General features: G+C 32.0%; 1 protein-coding gene across 1 annotated transcript in view; it reads left to right on the top strand.

The window, feature by feature from the left end:
* The first annotated feature begins 545 nt into the window (after nt 1–545).
* Nucleotides 546–20,558, top strand: part of LOC124543105 (homeobox protein araucan-like) — a 125,864-nt gene continuing 105,851 nt past the window's right edge. The window contains exon 1 of the mRNA XM_047121152.1: nt 546–905. Within this exon, the coding sequence (XP_046977108.1) occupies nt 798–905 (108 nt within the window). The 5' untranslated portion in view covers nt 546–797. The remainder of the gene's footprint in view (nt 906–20,558) is intronic.

Here is a 20,558-nt window from a genome sequence, read left to right as displayed (position 1 = left end):
ATTAATTAATGCACTGCATTCGCATCTCATGAATGTTTAGATTTTATTTTCAGTCGAACGCATTCTAATTATAAATACCAATCAAAATAAAGTTAAGTTAAATTCAACTATTATTCATACTGTTATTTTTTGTTTTTAAAAAGACTAACTAAAAAAAATATAGATGATTTTGTAATACATTATACAATTTTTTTATAAGTATAAAATAAAGTGGAAAACTTTTTTCGAGTCGGAAAACAGTACCTGTGTGGCACATCTGAATTCTGAACTGAGAGACCTAATTTATTTCCTAGCTGGGTGGTTAAAATTGAGACCGGCCTAGACATGGTCGAGGATGGTCATGTTAGGTGGTGAATGGTCTACGTCGCTACGGCCATGTTGCGGACGGCGGGAAAACGCGGCCGCCCATGGGAGGCGTGAAGCGCTGAAGCGGGAGAGAGGGACGGCGAGATGGTGTATTCGGTGGAGCGAGAGGGACGGGCGCGAGGCGGCGCGACGCAGAGGGCGTACGGCCTCGCGGACCGCCGCACACTCCTGTTCCGGTCGCGTCGACGGGCGGCCGGGAACCCGCTCCTCGCCGTACTGACGCTGACGCTCGAACGCTGTTTACGCCGGCTTTTCCTAGTTTCTGAATGCGCGCCGCAACCACCGGGCCGATTTTTCTCTCTCACTCGTATCTGACAGCTGTCGCGCGCGAATTTCCCGCCGAGAGAGTCAGGTCGAAAGTTTTTGGCGCGAAAAGCGTAGTGGTAGACGATGTCTCTATGTGAACTCTGAGCTGTGGTTCGCGTTGCTAGATGAGTTACCCCATAATGGATGATTGGGAGCGGCATGTGACTCCCCTGCTCCAAGACATGGGGTGTCCGAATGAGGAGGCCCAAGATGACTTCTTTAACCAGCAGGACGTAAGTCTTAGTCACTCGAACCATTGATTTTGAACCCAATTACTCGTCAATAAGGTCTCACGCCTTCGATCGGTTATCACGATCGCATTGATTACCACTACACTTGATAATAAAATATTAATAACATCGAAGTTGAATCGAATGTGTTTCGTACGATTATTCCAATGTTCTCGGCTAAATTTATCCGCACAATCTCTTTAACGGACTATCGAGTGTCGTAACGCGGTAAAAGTAAGTTAGTGAAGGATTTATCTCGGCACGAGTGTAACAAGCTTTACCTATCTATAGACAAGGTATTCAGACACGAAGGCATAATATAATAGACTATTAACAAGACCTGAAACGTGTAACGCTGAGCGGAATAACTTAACGCGAATTATTGCAATAAAAAACGTATAAGACTTGATTGATGATGTGCATTCATTTTTGCGTGTAATAGAATAAGTAATAAGAATGTTTTAATCGCGTTAGTTATTATTTTTGAATATTAGTTATAATTTCTGATAAGAAAATCACTCTTTAATAGTTATAATACGTAATTATGTAGCGTATCCAAAGCGCAGCTAAAAACTTGATGAATGTTAAAGAAAGTGTTTGGAAGAAAATAATTTTTAATCGCTTAAACAGTTCAAGCGTAGAGTTCAATGAAAAAATACTAAAAAACCATGAGTACTATAACTAAACAAAGTAAGCGCAATGGAGATGAAATGATAGAGATTAGAATAAAAGAGATATTAATTCTGACACTGATTTTTATTTAACAGAAAAAAATTATACGAATTACATCGTTCGAAAATTAATTTAAAAATGATCAGTTATTTTTCCAACAGTAAATTGACATTATAAGATCAAATAGCAACGATAGTAACATTCGGTTATCTAACGGTTCTTAATAAAAAACCAAAAGGAATGGAGCCAGTTTACACGTTAATACGAGTATGTAATTACTAAACAGGCAATTATAAATATTTATTCTAACACGTTTAGAAAATAAGAACGGACATAGAACTGATATCTGATACATTAATTTTAATGTAATCGATTTTTATTTTCGATAATTTGATTATTATAGCGTTTTTATATTCGAATTATTTGTTCTGATGAATTATAATTATTCGACTAACATGAAAATAATTATAATATATTATTAAAGGATGTTTAATTTGTGTTCATATTTATTTTTATTATATACATTATTGATTCTTTTTTTGTACGAATTTAATTTATAATGATTTCACTGGTAAAATATTTTTAAGCTGAGAAATCTTAAGCAATAAGTATTCATGTATTATATAGTTCATGAGGTTTTATTTTACTAATTATTTAATAACTTCCCAATTATTTATGAATAAAAATACAAAGTGATATCGGAACTTTTTATTTAAATTTATTGTATTTAGTCTTATCACATAGAACCATAGGCAAAAACTATTAAAAAAAAAGTAACTTGATTAAAAAAAAATCGAAAATCAAAATAGCGATGAATGCATTTCGTTTTCGTTGTACGTAATGTTCTCTTGAATCTATCACTGCATTGCCATTGTCCTTTTTTTAAAAAGGTCTATTGCAATACAGATTATCAATTGACAGTTTTTTTTTTAATATAATAAAAGCAAAAGGCCGAGTCTTTTGTCCCGTCATAATTTATTATTAATTTTAATACAGCAAGAAATATCATATTTAATTTCTTATTATTCAAATAGTCTTTTATTTTAAAAATGTGAAATTCTATTTGAAATTTAAGGCTAAAATTTTGCAAGCTAAAGTAATGCCATAACTTGTAAGCTTCTGTCCACAAGGCCGTTACTAATATTCCAATATCATATCCTGGTTTAAAATGGGCGGCATGGCATGTTGCCCACAGTGCAGTTGTGGGTTATAGCTTCATTGTCCAAGGCGTTGGAATCATGGTGTCAATTTGTCTTTACTTGGCCAATGTTTTTGTATAGACTTGGCAACTTATAGACAGCCTCTCTTGTACTTGAGCCAGAAATTTTAAGTTGCTTAATATAAATAGTTCCTAATATTTATAGAAGTATCTGTGTCACCAGAATATCTAATTATATAATATGTTTTTTTTTTTCGAAAATAGCAACTTTAGATATAATAACTTTCATATATGAGATGAGTTCGAATGAAATGAAATATATCCGTTTAAAAAAATATGCTATTACAATTATTACACGTACTTACTAAACGCAACTAAAAGTTATTTTAATTTACTGATGGAGTTTGCTAATATATCTGACAATTTATATTTTAATTATACCGCTAAATATTTTATGCACCAGAATCAGCATTTTTTTACCAGTAATCAAATTCATCACTAGTAACATTGATCTAGTATACAAACACAAGGATTGTGATAAACTAACTAAAAAAAACTGCAAAAAAATCTTTATCATAATAATCTAAATTATTAATAATTTTATACGTTTCCATTAATAGAATAAGAAACTTATCCAATATTTTATAATATGTATTTACTTAATACTTTTAAAACGTACTAAAATCCTAAGAAGATTGAAAATAGATTACTTCGTGTACTAACCGCCATTGTCACTAGTAAAGTCTTAACTACTATTTACAAATGTTGATCAAATGCTAATACAATAATAATTATAAGCGATATAATTCCCTCAGTTAATGATTCTCGTTAATCGACACAGACTAAAATGGAAACACTATTATTAAGTATACAGTTTCGATCGAACACAAGATAACTCAACCCTATGCGCGTACGATGTCTAGTTGCTGGAAGCGTTGGAATATAACCCTTACACATAAACAAATAAGAGTCATGAAACAAAGTAAACGCTATGTGTACATAATTACAGAATATAACATGTCATTTCAGACTTTGTAAATAATAGACTATAACGTGACACTCGCACGGTGCGGCCTAATTTAAAATAAATCGTTTTTGTTAGATATATTATAAGGCTAACGTGTATAGATATGGACGATGAAATTTGAAATACTTTCCCATTATATATAATAGTTCTACTTTTATGATTCGACATTTTAAATAATACATACATTGTGTATATTCTTTGTATGATCCTTATCATTATATAGTATGAAACAAAGTCGCTTACCGCTTTCTGTCCCTATGTGCTTAGATCTTAAAAATAACGCAACGGATTTTGATGCGGTTTATTTTGCTAGATAGAGTGCTCCGAGTGGAAGATTTTTGTATATAATACATTGACAATATAGTAAATAAACACTGGTCATTTTAGAAGTGATGTGATATTTTAAATAAACAAATTCTGTATTATATTTAGTATCAGTATCGCACCCGTGCAAAGCCGGGGAGGATCGCTAGTTAATAATAAACATGAGCATTGCTATATACTCAGACCGTTTTCATTTTACACTACAACTTTATAATATATAATCCCTTATAGAGTTTTAGGTAGGTATGAAAATTGGATAAAAACTTCAACAAATTAACCAATGATTGCTAACTTTTATCATAAAGTGCTCTTTACGACGAATGATTTATTGATTTATTGAACAAATTTTCATTCAACGACTTCATTTAATAATAAAACCTGTATTACTTAATGTCATTCTAACTATTTATTTCGTGGTACGGAGGTGAAACCCCTTGCATCCTCTTCAAAGTTTGTAATATACAAATAACAAAAAAAGCTCAAATATGTTATGCAATCTTTTCTTGGTAGCGTTTGAATTTAAATTTGCATTTATTTATTTTACCTATAAGTAAGATTAAAGAAATGAAACATACATAATATAGTATATTAATATTTAGGCAATAATAGATTAAGGGATTCTTTGTTGTTTTCTAAATTAAATTGTCACAATAACTATTATAATTGACATACACTCATATCTTTTTTTTTTAATTCTCTTAGGTAACTATTAATGATTCATGATGTTTGCGTAATCCAGTGTACGACGGATGTCATGTATAAAGTTAAATTATCAAGTACTGGCTGAAGTACTTTCCTTAAACATAATTGAATAAACTTATTTGACACTCAGAGCTTGACCCGATCATAAAACGTCGTAATCGCCTTGCATATGATACGATATTTTGAATCGTATATATTTTAAATATAACAATTACGTTTGTAAATATATTATAGCACTTTCCGACGTTGTAGGTGATTTCAAGTTCTGCATATAGTTACCAGATTGGTCTTACAAAATGAAAAAAGCAATTCGATATAATACCTTTAAGCGAAGCATTTGCTATCATAGTATTTACACATACAAAATTATACGTCGAACAGCGCAATGCTAATATTACATATATATTTAATTGTAATTATATTTCCTTGCCCTCAATTATAGTAATCTATGATAAAGTTGTCGTCATACTACAATGTTGTATCGCGTAATTACAGTTGAATTATTTTTCATAGAAATCGTCGTTTTAGTAATAATAAAGTTTTAATCGTTAAATCAAAGCCGATATGGTTCAGTGGACGTGAATTATAACTATTATGAGTTCGAACTCAGTCACACCGCTAAGGTTTCATGTGCTCAATTGATGTTTAAAGTTAATGTCGCGCAAAGAAACCTGCATGACGTGTCAGTTGTTATGTTACAACACTTATAAACTAATCCGCATTGAAGTGGCATGGTCGAATGATCTCTAAGCATTTTCTTAAAGAGTAGAAACGTTATTTAATTTAATCTTTTAGCCATTGATTTTATATATGTCTGGATGAAAATAGAGGCCAACAGTTGGTCACAAAATTAACAAACACTAGTAAAACAGTATGAGGTTAGGCAAGTGTCAAGATAATTAAGTTGTTTGTTTTTGTTATTTCTCTTTAACACTAACTAGATGTAGAAAACAATTAAGTAATCTCTTAGTTCACGAAATCAAACTCTAAGAGAGTTTTTCCCTATAGTATAATTAAAATACATCAATTATAAAAACAAAATTAGTTAAAAGTTAAACCCTGTAAGAATTATTTGATGAAAAACACAACTACATACAACGCATTACCAGTGTTATTTTATTTTATATACTTAGTATGGATTATATCTATGTATATATTATATCAATAGGTAATACACCTATTGATGTAATTAAAGATTAAAGAATAAATATGACCTAACCCCAGGTACTAGTAAAGTTTTAGTTACATACATTTGTTAATTTTAAACGATTTGTGTTACGAAAAGAACCTACTAAAACATATTAGTAACAAGGGGGCACTGTTAGTATTTTGTGTAATCTGTTAATAGTTTTATTTTACAAAATAAAAACAATCGAATTACAATATATTGTATTTTTATTCCGCGTGTATCTAAGCGATTATCTGTGTTGTGTGAAGAGACTTAGTTTGAACTAGAATCGTAATGGAATTTGCATGCGTTGATCTATTCCGTAGGTTAGATACATGTAGTCTAATCGCCATAATCTGCTGAGATCGGATCAAGCCGAACTTCATAGAACGATGAATAAATAATTAACGGATTTACATATGCGTGTTTCGTTAAATATATTTTATAATAGGAACGTTTATATTTATCACACATTACAAAAATATATGTATTGTAGCTTAAGTTACATCTTATTATGTCAGTTATCTGCCAGTGAAAGTCCCGTCAAACTCGGTCCAGCCGTTCCAGAGATTAGCCGGAACAGACAGAAAGACAAAAATTGTAAAAAAAGTTTGGTATATGTAATGTATAATACATACGCATGCATTGAGTAAAAAAGGGCTATTTTTATATTACAAATAGACACTCCACTTTTATTATATGCATAAGATTTAAAGAACGATATGTAACATATGATTATATTAGATGTAAAAACATCTACTGTCTGTATAATGATAGCGAATGGAGCAAGATCGCTTGTTTCTCTGAGTTTCATCCTTTCTGTCAGCATTAAAGATGCTGAAAACGGGTGTCATATCTAAATAGTATACCAGTGTCAGTCAAACCTTCCAGGCATTCTGTAGAGTCTGTAGAATTTAACTTGGCTATCAATAATTAAATGCTTCCATGTTGAATAAGAGAGTTTGAGTTTGAGTATTATAAAGAGTACCATATTGGATGCCTACGTGGACAAGAAACCGTCTTAAACGAAACACCCTCAGTTACCCCGCTTTGATAACATATGCCCATCTGTAATCAGAGCAGTGTTCTGTACCGGAGACCTAATTTTATGCAAATAACAGTTTTTTTTTTAAAAGAGCCCACCGGCGTATTTGGCTTGGTACCTAACCCAGAAGACTTAGTTAGATATTGTTAATATTGGGATTTGAATACTATTATAATCAAATGTTTTACTTGTATTTCATCTGTCTGTGAACAGGTTTGGTTTTATCATGTAAAACAAGTTTTGACAAATTACTCAAACTTTTTAAGTGGATGATATAAGATAGAATTACTTCTTATATTTTCTCAGTATATTTTAAAATCGAATGACAATTAAATGACTGTCTGCATAAGTAGCTAAACTTCAAATGACGGGGGTTGGATGTCCCAACGGTAGTTTGTGAAAACGGTTAGGATTTTTAAGCCTTTTGGAATTTTATTTAGCCTTCTTTTTCCGTGTTGGGGATATGTTGAGAGTATATCGTATGGATGTAAAAAAAGGCATGTAATTCATTTCGTCGACGGTGTTGCATCAGCACAGCAGGAAACTAATTGTCAAGTATTTAAATAACTGATGCATTTTTTAAATATTTATCAGTTAACATTTAAATGGAATCTATTAGCTAAGTTATATGAAATCTTATGGTAAATTCAGAAACAAGTGATTTTATATTAATTAAAAACGTGGAAACAAATGCTTTTTATGTAGATTTGTGGCGGCAAATTCTACACATCGATCATTGAATATCTCATTACAAAATACAGACCAGGAAAACTGAAGAGAATTTGTAAAATGTTAAGAGTTTCAAGTCGGAAAGGCCGGTAAATTTTTCAATGGCCAGTCTAAATTTCAAGCTAACACAGCCATCACTTGAATACTGAAGTAGAAACAAAAATAGATAGAATACTCGTTAAGGCAGTTATTGTAGGAACTGTGGAGTGTTCAATTTCAGAAATAGTTAACCGGTAAGAACCATTTGAAATGAACCATATCTTTATAAATATTTATCACCCGGAATGTTTTTGGGGATTCATTTGTTTTGGATAAATGTTTATGAATTAGATACATATCTTTATCTTTGTGGTGGAATCAGAATTATCTCCATATGTAGAGCCTTCCCCATCCTTGGCCTTCATTTGCAATAAATTGGAACGTATTTATTGGTTCTCTTGTTTGTAAAAATTGTACAATCCTGTCTGATTGTCGCACCAAACATAGTTAATTCTTTATCCTAAATCAAGATATTTAGTTTTCTAGTTTGAAGAATGACTATAAATACGGGGACTAAGAAAATGTCGTCTTAATTCAAAAGGTTCGTGATGTATTTAAGGTATACGGGGTATTTTATGTCAATTTATATCATCGGTGATAACCATACGTCATCAGGTGGTATAATGAACAGCCTCCCAAATTTAAACACAAAATACTTATTGCTCTCATTGTTGATTTATTTATTTTAGTCTTGTATTAGGCATAAAAATCACTAGCGTTCCATATGTTCTAGTTTAAGCCTAACCTGAGATTAATTACCAGAACTGGACGTTCAATCAGATCGAAACTAGGCTCTTTAAAAACTAGCAAAGATATACTAGCAAAGTTATAAGAATTCGGAAATCCATATTAAATAGCACTCATGATCGATTGGAAATATCCAATTAGAGAGAAATCAGAGAGAGATCTGAGATTTTCTCAGAGTGTTCAGGCACATTTTTAGGCCTGTATTGAAATGTTTTATCCAAGCAAAATTTCGTTGACCTTCAATAAGATGATTTGAATTATAGCGTATAAATAATATATTTATGTAAAGATAAGGTCAAATTAAAATGAATAATAATTAGCTTGTACATTTAAAGGTATTATTAAGGAATCTATAAGCGAAGTAGCATGACAGTTCGAACTGTTATATATGATAGAATATATATTCACGGACTGTAACTTTACAAAAGCTAAGTAGTAATATCCTAAAAGAAATCGATAACAAGTCCATATTTTAATGTTAATTAATGAAAAGTTATCAATAATAAATTAAGTATTAATGCAAAAATCTGCATTAGTTATGCGTAAACTTCATTACTCTATAAAAAAGAATTCGGACAAGCTTGTATCGGCGTGTTTATATTGTAGGGTTCCGTGGCGATAATTATACTGTAAGCTGCTTGTGCGGTCGCTAAGTATTTATTATGTCATATCACTTTAATCAAAATAATAAGAGTTGAGTGACAGCTCGGTAAAACAATCTAGATCTAGAGAACTTAGTGATAATAATTATTCGATTTTATTTATTAGCGGTGTCTCTTTCTATCATTACAGATTAAATCAATCGTGAGACAAAGACAGAACATTGTAGTCTCTGTCTTGACTCGGCTTTACCTATGTAAATGCCGAATCCTTCCAATAAAACTTCTGAGAATTTGACTTTTTAACAAAATATTTTAAATATTGATTAGTTATTTAGAAAAATAAATATTGAATATTCATAATAAATATTCACTTCCAACATTCGACGAAGGAACCCTAATAGATAAAAACGTTAACCGTTTTTTTGCAATCGTAAATTGCAATTTATTTTTTTAATCAATATTTAATTATAAATGTTTTTAAAATATGTACGTACGTACGATTCTGTTTGTTGTTTTCAGTTCTGCGTTAATTATTATAACATGTATAAACGATTACCGATACAAGTTAACTTATTAAACTTAACTAAAATTTGAATACAAAATAATATTTGTTAGTCATATTTGTTAATTTATTTTTATTTTTACAAGACTAAATAATTATTGAATTGTATATATATAGCAGTATTTTTTAAATCAACAAAATAAATCTAGACGTCCTCTGTGGTCGAGTGGTTTGTGGTTTTCATGGGTACCCCACTCCGAGATCCCGGGTTCGATTCCCAGCCGTCGATGTAGATTATCATTAGTTTCTTCTATGTTGTCTTGGGTCTGGGTGTTTGCACCGTTGTTGCTTCTGATTTTCCATAACACAATTGCTTTAGCTGCTTACATTGTGATCAGAGTTATGTATGTGATGTCTCATATTTAAGTACAACAGTTATAAAGTGCTCATTAAACATTCGAACGGAAACATCAAAACAAATTTCACGTAATAATACCGATGATTGCAATCGATTACAAATGGAAATCCACAATCGCCCCCTCTGCAAGACGTTCAAAAATTACGACAACAATACACGCATGTTGTTTATCGTAAAACACTTGTCAACTTTTTTGCTGCGCATGCGCAACGAGCCTTAAAGATCGCGTGATCCAAATGTCCGTTAACGAGTGCGTATGCGCTTGAGACTCCTGAAAAAAAGAGATATGAAACATTCGCTGTCATATCAAAACAAATGAACATATACTTTTTTGCCGCGCTCATAGAGCATATCGGTGCACAACGCACGAACCGCTTAGCTGTGTTTTTGGGAAACACTGAACCTCCTTCTGGGCGATATAATTCCGCATACCGCAACTACAAAGCTATGTAATAGAAACGAGTACTGGGCATTCAATTCATACTCCATATTCCAATGGTCCTTTCTCTCCATAATCCAAATAAAATATTCCGTTTCCACATTAAGTAAGCGAATACAATTTTTTGTATATTGTATTGAAGCTTGGAAAAATTTTCCCAAGCTGGCGACCAAGATTTCCTATGATCTTACAAGTTTGAGTGAGCCTCAGATAGGTATATAGCATCTTAGTTGCGCATTGGCCAATGTTGGGCTGTGATTTAACTTAAATCCGATTGGCCAATTTACCAGCAATTTATATTAAAGAAATCCTTAAATATGGATATAAATTTACTATCTATCTATCTTAAAATATAAAACAATATATCTAAAAAAATATTTATAATTGCATTTAAAGCGATAGCTTCAGTTACTAGAAGTCAATGAGGTCTTAAAAATTATTTTTAATAATTCACAAAACCGTTATAGTAAAACTTTGTAATATAATGACTCGAATCAATGTTATGATTTTGTTTTATATCGAACTAGCCACTCGCCTCGACGTCACTCGGGTACAAAATGATCTATAAATACCACTTAACAGAACTAACATAACAAGAAAAATTCTCGGCTTTTCTCTACTAAAATGATTTATTGTACATAGAAAATCAATTAATTTAGCGTCATTTTTGGTTACAATTACATGTGTAGATCAATAATCAATAGTTTGTATCTATATATATAACTATCTCGGCCACTGATATTCATATAAATAGATATGTTATACCCATACTAAACAACAGAAAAAGGGGTGCCGCGCCGGGGACCGTTTATTTTAAATTTCGTTACAAGTAAAAAGGATAGCTTGATAAAAACAATAAGTAAAAGGGATAACTAGATGTTTTAATTACGCAAAACATATTACCACATAATTATGATGTATTATAACGTATTACTGGCATAATTATGATGAAAACGATTAAAGGCAAACGTCCCAATTAGGACGTTCTCTAGTCTTCACTTTTTGCGCGTTAATGACATATCTGTTTACTAGAACATCATTGATCTCGGCATAAAGAATGGTGAAATTCGAACGTCTTTTTTCAACTGGCCATAACAAAGAACCAGAATGCAGCACACAGTTCTATGTAATAACAGTCTTTATTACTTGATAGCAGTTAAGGGCCACTTGCACCATAACCGACAAAATACCGAATTGGTAATAACATTCTAACTTATATTACTTCTCAAAGGAACGGACATTTTCTCGAAGTCTTTCGATGTAGAAGCGTTCGACAATTACTACTATTCCTTGAACTATAAAAGACGAGTTTGAGGTATAGTACGACACAACTTAGATGTAGCATCGGCAAATTCAATAAAACCAATAGCTCCCTATCGCGGCCATTCGACGCTATTTGTCGCTATAGATTCTCGCGTCATTTCAGCACCGGGAAAGCAAGTGCATGTAAATTGGCGTGTCAAATTGACGAATATTTTAGATCTTATGATATACAAGTTATTACCTTTGTGTGAAAATCACATTCACATAAGAAATAAACATTAATAATTTGTTATAACGTACTAAATTCGGATGTGATCGGTTTTATGAATATGATATTACAAGTTATTATTATTTTTTATGTGAATTTGATCTTTATACAAACGTATAAAGATCAAATTCACATAAAAAATAAATATAGATAATTTGGGATACAGTACTTGATTCGGATGTGATCCGTTTTTACGAAATTTGCCGATGCTACATCTAAGTTGTGTCGTACTATACGTTGTAATACTGTAAAATTAACACGTAAAGGCCATCATCAGCTGTAAGAACGAAAAAAGGTATGTAACTGGGAGAATAACAATGATTTGTGAACCTTTAGTTGGTCATTACGAAGCTTTTAATTGAAAAAGATGACTTTAAAATCGTCACTGACGCCGTGTCTTAGTCGTATGTGGTCGGAAAGCAAACGCTTTTAACAGATACTTGCGTCTTAAGGGCCTTGTGCATTACACGACCTCGATTTTCAATCATAAATAAATAATGTAATTACAAAACTATTTCGGGTACTTCCATCTATTTCGTTACCGTATTATTTAGACTGATTTTAAAACAATAATTTAACTAAAATTCGAAATTTAAATTCCAATAAAGTACATAGTGTAATTTTAATGACGTAAAATAAAAACTAAAAATGTTTTTTTACAAAGTAACATATTTTAAATAACCATTAATATTTTTTAGACTTCTTTGAAAAAAATTATGATCAGATACACTGTTATGCTTTTTAAGAATGTGTTAAAAATAATTATGCCGTATATTTATAATTTCGAAACGATTCAAAATCTGTCTAAGCGCGAAATTTGCTATTGTGTTGTGTGCGATTGCCAGCTGCGTATTTTTCCTGTGTCTGTGTGTGAATAAAAACAAAAAGTTTACAATAATCGCTCCAATTTATAAGGATAGTGTTTTTAAGGAGAATTCACATTTGTGTGCCCAGAAAAAAAACTAATTTTTTTTTATATCTTTTTGAATTTCTTTAGAATTTCGATTCAAAAAAAGCTTAGTGTACACGGTCCTCAATATTCCTGCGCTTTAGTAACCATTATCTGCGGACCATTTAAATTCATTGTTTTCACAATTTTTATCGGTTTTTATATTAATTAAATTCCCCTCACCTTGTCCCTTGAAGGTTTTTCAATGGATCGAATGAAGCATTGTTTTGTTAAACTTGTTTTGTTTTAACTTGTATGTATATTTATTTAGCGAAGTGTTAATAATGTATTCGTTGCCTTAATGATAGATATTATATTATATAAAAAAAAACTTTAATTAATACGGACTTGCGGTATGAACATAGAAGACGTTTAAAACGCTTTCTCATTTCCAATAAACATTAATAAATTATACGATATAATTGTATTTGTTTACGAAAGATTTATTTATCTGAGGTTTGTATTATTCTATATTCTATATTGTTTGACACATGTGAACGGCTTATTTTCATTTAATTCTCATAGGGCTTTATGCACTACCTTGTCTGGGTAGGTACCACACACGTATCAGATATAATACCTGTGATAGAACCAATAAACAGCGATTATCAGTATTGTTGAGATCCTGTTGAAGAGTGTGTAGCTACAGGCAGATAACATCTAAAATCATAACTCCTAAAAATAGTCGGTTTATATATAAAGCGCCTATGTCTATGTGCGTTCGTGACCACTTATTAAATAGCCGTTTATTACAAAACAGTTAAGATAATACGATTTTAGAAGTCCACCTGTTAAAAACCTGTATTTTTTTGTTTTAGAATATGTCACGATGACATGACAAAAGTTATGTATGTTTTTGAATGTTTTTCGCGAAGTTGAAATATTGACAGCAAGATGATCTTGTATGAAGCGTAATTGTGGAATGCTTCATAATTTTCATACTATTCAATTCCACGGACTATTGGTATAAAAGAAATAGAATATTAACAGTATGCGCAAACCATTTTTTGTATTACACAAGAAACTATTGTTCGTTTAACTTGTATCCTATATATCAGACATAAATACTTCAAAGATATATATAGATATATGAGAGTGTTGTCTGATATAATATATTGTTTCAATAGATTAAGCGATCCTAAAATTGTTAAGCGGTTAGTAAACATCAATCTTAGGCAAAAATTCGGGACAGTAGTATTTTTTTAATACTAGAAATTTCCCTAAATTAATTAAGAAAGTACTAATATTACTATTTACCCCTCCTTTTTATTAACATAAGAATGCTTAAATACATACAAAAATGAACTAAAACTAGTAACGTAACAATCTTGACCGCGTGGAATGGTGGCTCCTTTTAAGTTCACCACTTGTGATATCAGTGTCCCACGAGGTCAGGATCTTAGGCCCGTAAAACGACAACAACAGCCTGTAAATTCCCACTGCTGGGCTAAAGACCTCCTCTCCCTTAGAGGAGAAGGTTTGGAACATATTCCACCACGCTGTTCCAATGCGGGTTGGCGGTAGGCCCGTACACCATTGCCCTAATGACGCATAGAAGAAGGTCGGCCTTGATGGTAAATATTTTTTATATGTAAGAAATGTCAAACGGATAGCTCACCTGATGACGTCTCTCAAGTCTGTTATCATCGCCTATGGACTGAATCTCATCTATGGGGCTATTATGTGTTTTCGACCATTAAAGGATTAGTATGCTCTTTTCTTAAAGATTTCTTTAGAAGACTTGCTTCATTATCATCATCAGCTATGCTTTATGGGCTATATTTGTCCTCTGTTGCACAAAGACCTCTCCAAATGATCACCGTGATCTTTTTTCTTTGCTCATGTGGGATGAAAATCATAGTTCCCGAATCTGCTTCAGTCTTTGGTCCAACAATGGAACAACCATTTAGATTATTCTATAATGATATATCGTCAAATAGCTTCGAACAATCCCTCGAGTCCCCATGCGAGCCGTTTCAATAATTTGCATACAAATATGGAAATTTTGTGTTTTTAATACGGAACTGTTCCAAATCTTGTAGTCGAAAGTCTTTCCGTAGAGTGTGTGCGTTAAAACTTTACGATTCGTTAATTTGTTACACCTCCTTTGTTTTTAATTGTTAGCCGTAACTTTAATGGCCTCTGTTATTATAGCTTATTATTTCCATTGAGACTTAGAACATTATTTTCACATAATTCAATCAACATCTTACATACAATTTTCTATTTGAATGTTTCACATGAAAGTGAGTTATTAAAAGTTTCGTAGAAATAAACAAATAAGCAATAAATATTGGACAACATCACATACATTACTCTGATCCCAATATAAGTAGCTAAAGCACTTGTGTTACGGAAAATCAGAAGTAACGATGATACTACAAACACGTAGACCCAAGACAATATAGAAAATTAATAATTTTTCTATATCGACGCAGCCGGGAATTGAACCCGGGACCTCGGATTGGCGTACCCATGAAAACCGGTGTACACACTACTCGACCAAGGAGGTAGCCAGTAAATATGTTTTCTGTACTTGTTTTTCTGTCCTTACTTTGACAGGTAGGTACTTCTTTTAATATCCTACCGCATAAATGAATGTCAACTCCGTAACTTGCTTTGTACACAATTTCACATACACTCAGAACTGTCTACACGGAAGAAAAGATTCATAACATAAAGTAATTAATACCGTGAATGTTATTTAACCTTGTAAAATCAATAGATTTTTTCCTAATACGCGAATTAAATTAAGCACATTATTTCTACTTGATTATACATGGTCAATATAAATTGTCTATTTTCTATGTTATTTGTTGATATTTTTTTGTTTTAGAAAAATATCACACCGATTCCAGTTGCACGATGTCGAACACGAAAGTCACTTCAAAAGTTTCGAAAACTTACCTTTCTTGAATTTGAGCTATGAATTCTCGTGTATATTTGCACATTGGAAGTTCTATATTTAAAAAATAAATAAAATAAACAATAACAAATGTTGTATTGATCAAAAGTAAACAGCGACTAATACATTTAACAAATTCAACGGGAAATTGCTTGAGTAACAGTTCCTCAATTGGGAATGGCCACCTGTCTAGCGGGATGAGCACTTTAAATACAATACTTCTTGCAACGTCAAAGTTTATGAGCAAGGGACTTCAGGTGCGTAAGTACTTACCATAAAATGGACTTTTATTCCACTTCCTTACATGGCAGTAGCCTTATTGCACTCACATGATAAAAAAAAAAAAACAAACGTCAGCCGTCATGTTTTCGAAATAATTCGATTTTTAAAATTGACAATTTAAATTTCGAATATTGCCTGTTTTATTTTCCAAATAAATTAAATTAGTCTTGATAATATTAAACTAATATAATTGCGATGTATCGCACTTAAGACGAGACGTTTAAAGTCTTATAAATCTTTATCGTTCACCCTTCGTGTCAAATAAAAAACAATTTTCACCGTTCACTAAGAAAGTGTTCGGCCGCGCCTCGGCGATGCAACGAAGTCGCCTTAGACATGCGCATTTAAAATTACTTACAAAGTACGGGATAATTAAGAATGTATAATGTAACAAAGTTTTTTAAGAGTTCATTACGATCGCATTTATACATTACGTATAAAATAGTACGTGAGAAGGTATATATATTTTTTTGACGTCAAGTTTCATATCGGTATTTATTATGTTGAAGATGTTCGAGATAGTATAAAAATTAGTCTGTATTATTTTATCTTTTTTACCATACTAGCGGTAAAACTGAGTCCGATTTAGATTAACATTCAATTTTGAAATCTCATATTAACATGAAGCGCTACCAAAGTCTTTATAGATATCAATCTAAGAAATATCATATTGTAACTAATTATAGAAAATAATCTCAGTAATTTTATACAGAGTGAAGTTTGGCGTATTTTATTTTCGAAATTCAAAATAATAATCATTCTAGAAGAATAGTACAAGTAAGCTAAGATAAACCTTTGCTTTCGAGTGAGAGCTCTTTATGCTGCAACTAGTTAGTGCGATAGAGAAAGCAATAGATTAGATTATATTATGAATAAATTCAGTACTACATATATAAGAGAGATTCGATTGCATCATAATCGACTAACATTAAATTATCGCGCATGCCTTGACGTCTTATTAAGATAATATAAATCATTTTCACAAAACGATACCGAATTAGAAGAAATTTGAAAAGCCTTGGAAGTTTAAAAAGAATGTGTTGATCAAATTATAACGAAAAAGACATAGGCTAAATGTGTATTTATATAGAATGGTAGCTTTTTTAAACGTGAATCGTTCATCCGAGATTGTGCATTTGTAATTAGAACTTACGTGAAGGGAAATGAAGTTGTACCTTAGACTGACAACGACTAACGCATCTAGATGATAGATTTTAACCCCCGCATTTTCAAAAAAGTAGGATGATAAAGTGAAATTTAGGCTTGACAAGATATTTCCGGAAGCTGAAGATTAGAAGATGCTTTGAAAATCTTGTAAAACTGATCCAGATCCTGAAATCTTTCCATATGTCACTACCCTGATCATAAGAGTGAAAGACCTAAAACCCACTTATAGTATTATCGTTCTTTCAACTCAGTTATCTTATTTTCTTTAATATTGGAGAAATTGGTACATCATAAAAAATTAAGCCTTACCAACAATTCCTATCGGATATCCCATATACTGACGATCCTCTGCATTAATAATTATTGTTTTCTTTTTTAGTTTAATCGTCTAATGAAAGAATGCAATTGAGGCGGTAAAATATCTTACGATCCTGTGCACATCTGCACGAGGCGTTATATAAACCGAAAGAAGTTGCAAGAATTAATTAATTACCTATAAAATATCGAGCATAACTCTTAATGTCTCGACGCTGGCGAACATGACAAATTAATAGAGCATTCTCTGACAGGACACATTAATATATAAACACGCATTTTAAATAGATAATTACGATAGTATTTTCCTATACGTCTAATGGTTAGTCTAGCACGTGTGTCCGCTTCGGCACCCGCATTTTAAAGAACCGGTAATTTAACGATATCCTATACCAAAGTGCAGCTGCGATACACTCGAATGAGTGTACGCTAAGGCTGAATAAATTTCTTGTCCATCGAAATGCGTAATTTTTAATTTTTATAATAAAGTTAGGGAGTATCGTGTTACCTGCGAGCGAGTTACAGTTGCCTCGATGAGTTATAGTTACTAATATTTCCACTGCATTACGACGTTACGATTCATTTTTCCGATTTTTTTTTGTAATGAGAAAATCGTTGCAGGGAAATTTTATTTTATTTAATTGCAGAAATACGTCATTTGTCGTAGATTTTTATAATTAACTCCGGGACTAATTCCAGCACTATTTTTGTTAATGATATTGGGATTACTTATAAATTATTTATTGATATTTTGGACTATAATTATTTGTAAATCTAGAAAGAGAAAGATTTATCATTTTTTTAAAATATTATATATAATTAGTACAATCCCGTTGAAAAGAAATAATTTTACTATTTAAGCCTGTAGTCTCAAAACCGCCATTTAAGTAACGCATTGACATTTTAGGACAAACTTTTTTAAAAGCAAAATACTTATATCAAAATGGGCACAAGTGTCATTTAATTCAGCCCAGTATATAAAACCTTTTTTGGAATATTAGCAGATATAAAAAAAAAACAAAGCACTTAATTAAAAGCAAGTTGTGGTTTGAGCACTGGCTAGGTACAGGTGATTGATGTCCTTCTGACCAATTTAGATCGATGCGGTTCTAATACGACCGGTGAGAGAGAACCGCAGGATAGACTTGACGTGTTTTTCGTACACTGTCAATTTCCCAGCTCAATACTGTAAATTTAGAATAAAAAAAACAATTATTATTATTTGTGGCCGAGTTGCCAGCTTATCGGTTTTTTATAGGCTCTTTTCGAACGGATTGAGCCATATCCATTCCTTTATTGGACTACTAGGCGTACAAAAGTTTCATCCATACATCGTTTACATACCCAACCGAACTAAACGATTTGACAGCTCGTTTTTGGTAAGAGTCGCTAAGATTTGGAACGACCTGGCTGCGTCTATTTTTCCTGAGAACTCCGGAGCCTTTAAGAGTACGAACGCCTATTCCATCAAAATATGTATAAATATATATATATATATATATATATATATATATATATTAACCTGATCTGCAATTCCATTCTGTTGAACGATTTTATAGATTTCATATCCAATATCCAATATTGACAATATTACAATGTTTATTTATGTTACACATTATATTATAGTAGCAACCCGCTCCGGCTTTACATGGGGGCTATTCTGACACTAAATACTTATACTACAGAATGTCTTACAAATTAAATGATTAGTGTTGGTTATCCTTAAGAGATATATACCATTGTAGACCTTTTTGGAGATCTTTTTAAGGTATACAATACTGTGATACATTAAAATTATCAGTGTTTCTCTACTATATTGTATATAATATATAAAACTTCCTTTTGAACCAATCTATCTATTAAAAAAAAACCGCAACAAAATCCAATAGTAATTTCTCAAAGATCTATGCTATTTTTATTTATTCTATGTAATGATATTTAATTTGTGTTATGTAACTAAACGGATGGGAAGCGGTTGCAGGAAGTAAGTTAGTGTAAACGGAGTTCGTTAGTGCGTTTGACAATATATAATAAATATGAGACGACATCACATACATTACTCTGATCCCAATGTAAGTAACTAAAGCACATGTGTTATGGAAAATAAGTAAGTAACGATGGTACCACAAACACCAGATCCAAAACAACATAAAATCCGGGAATCGAACCCGGGACCTCGGAGTGGCGTACCTATGAAAACCGATGTACACACCACTCGACCACGGCGCACGTCATATATATATCTTATAATGTCAAATTAAACGAAGAAAACAATGTTTTTGTGAAACACCTGTATAATATCATGACAGTTTGTTATTATTTAATATTCATGACACATCGAATTGTCGAGGAATGAAATTCGTCATGTAAATGCAAGGAGATATATTTGTATGAACATTTGATATCAAGTATCGTTAAAGTAAATTTCCATTATGAATATAGATAGCGGCGAAAAGTAGTAATAATTTAATATAATAAAAATAATTTAATTTAGTTGTAATTACTTGGTGGTAGGGCTTTGTGCAAGCCCGTCTGGGTAAGTACCACCTATCCCTATACCTATCAGTTATTCTACCGCCAAACAACACTACTTAGTATTGTTGTGGTCCGGTTTGAAGGGTGAGTGAGCCAGTGTAACTACAGGCACAAGGGACATAACATCTTAGTCCCCAAGGTTGGTGGCACATTGACGATGTAAGGAATAGTTAATATTTCTTACAGCGTCATTGTATATGGGTGATGGTGACCATTTACCATCAGGTGGCCCATATGCTCGTCCGCCAACCTATAATGTATATAAAAAAAATAATACCGTCGTATTTTTAAAGCCTAGGTCGACCTTATATAATATCCTTGAATAATATCAAAATTAACATCACTTATATTATCTTCTATACATATAACAAAATTGGAGTGTCTGTTTGTAATATTAAA

Source organism: Vanessa cardui, chromosome Z, assembly GCF_905220365.1.
Source record: "Vanessa cardui chromosome Z, ilVanCard2.1, whole genome shotgun sequence".
Taxonomy (NCBI): Eukaryota; Metazoa; Arthropoda; class Insecta; order Lepidoptera; family Nymphalidae; genus Vanessa; species Vanessa cardui.
The sequence above is the reverse complement of the archived record's forward strand: the minus strand, read 5'-3'. Positions and strand labels throughout refer to the sequence as shown.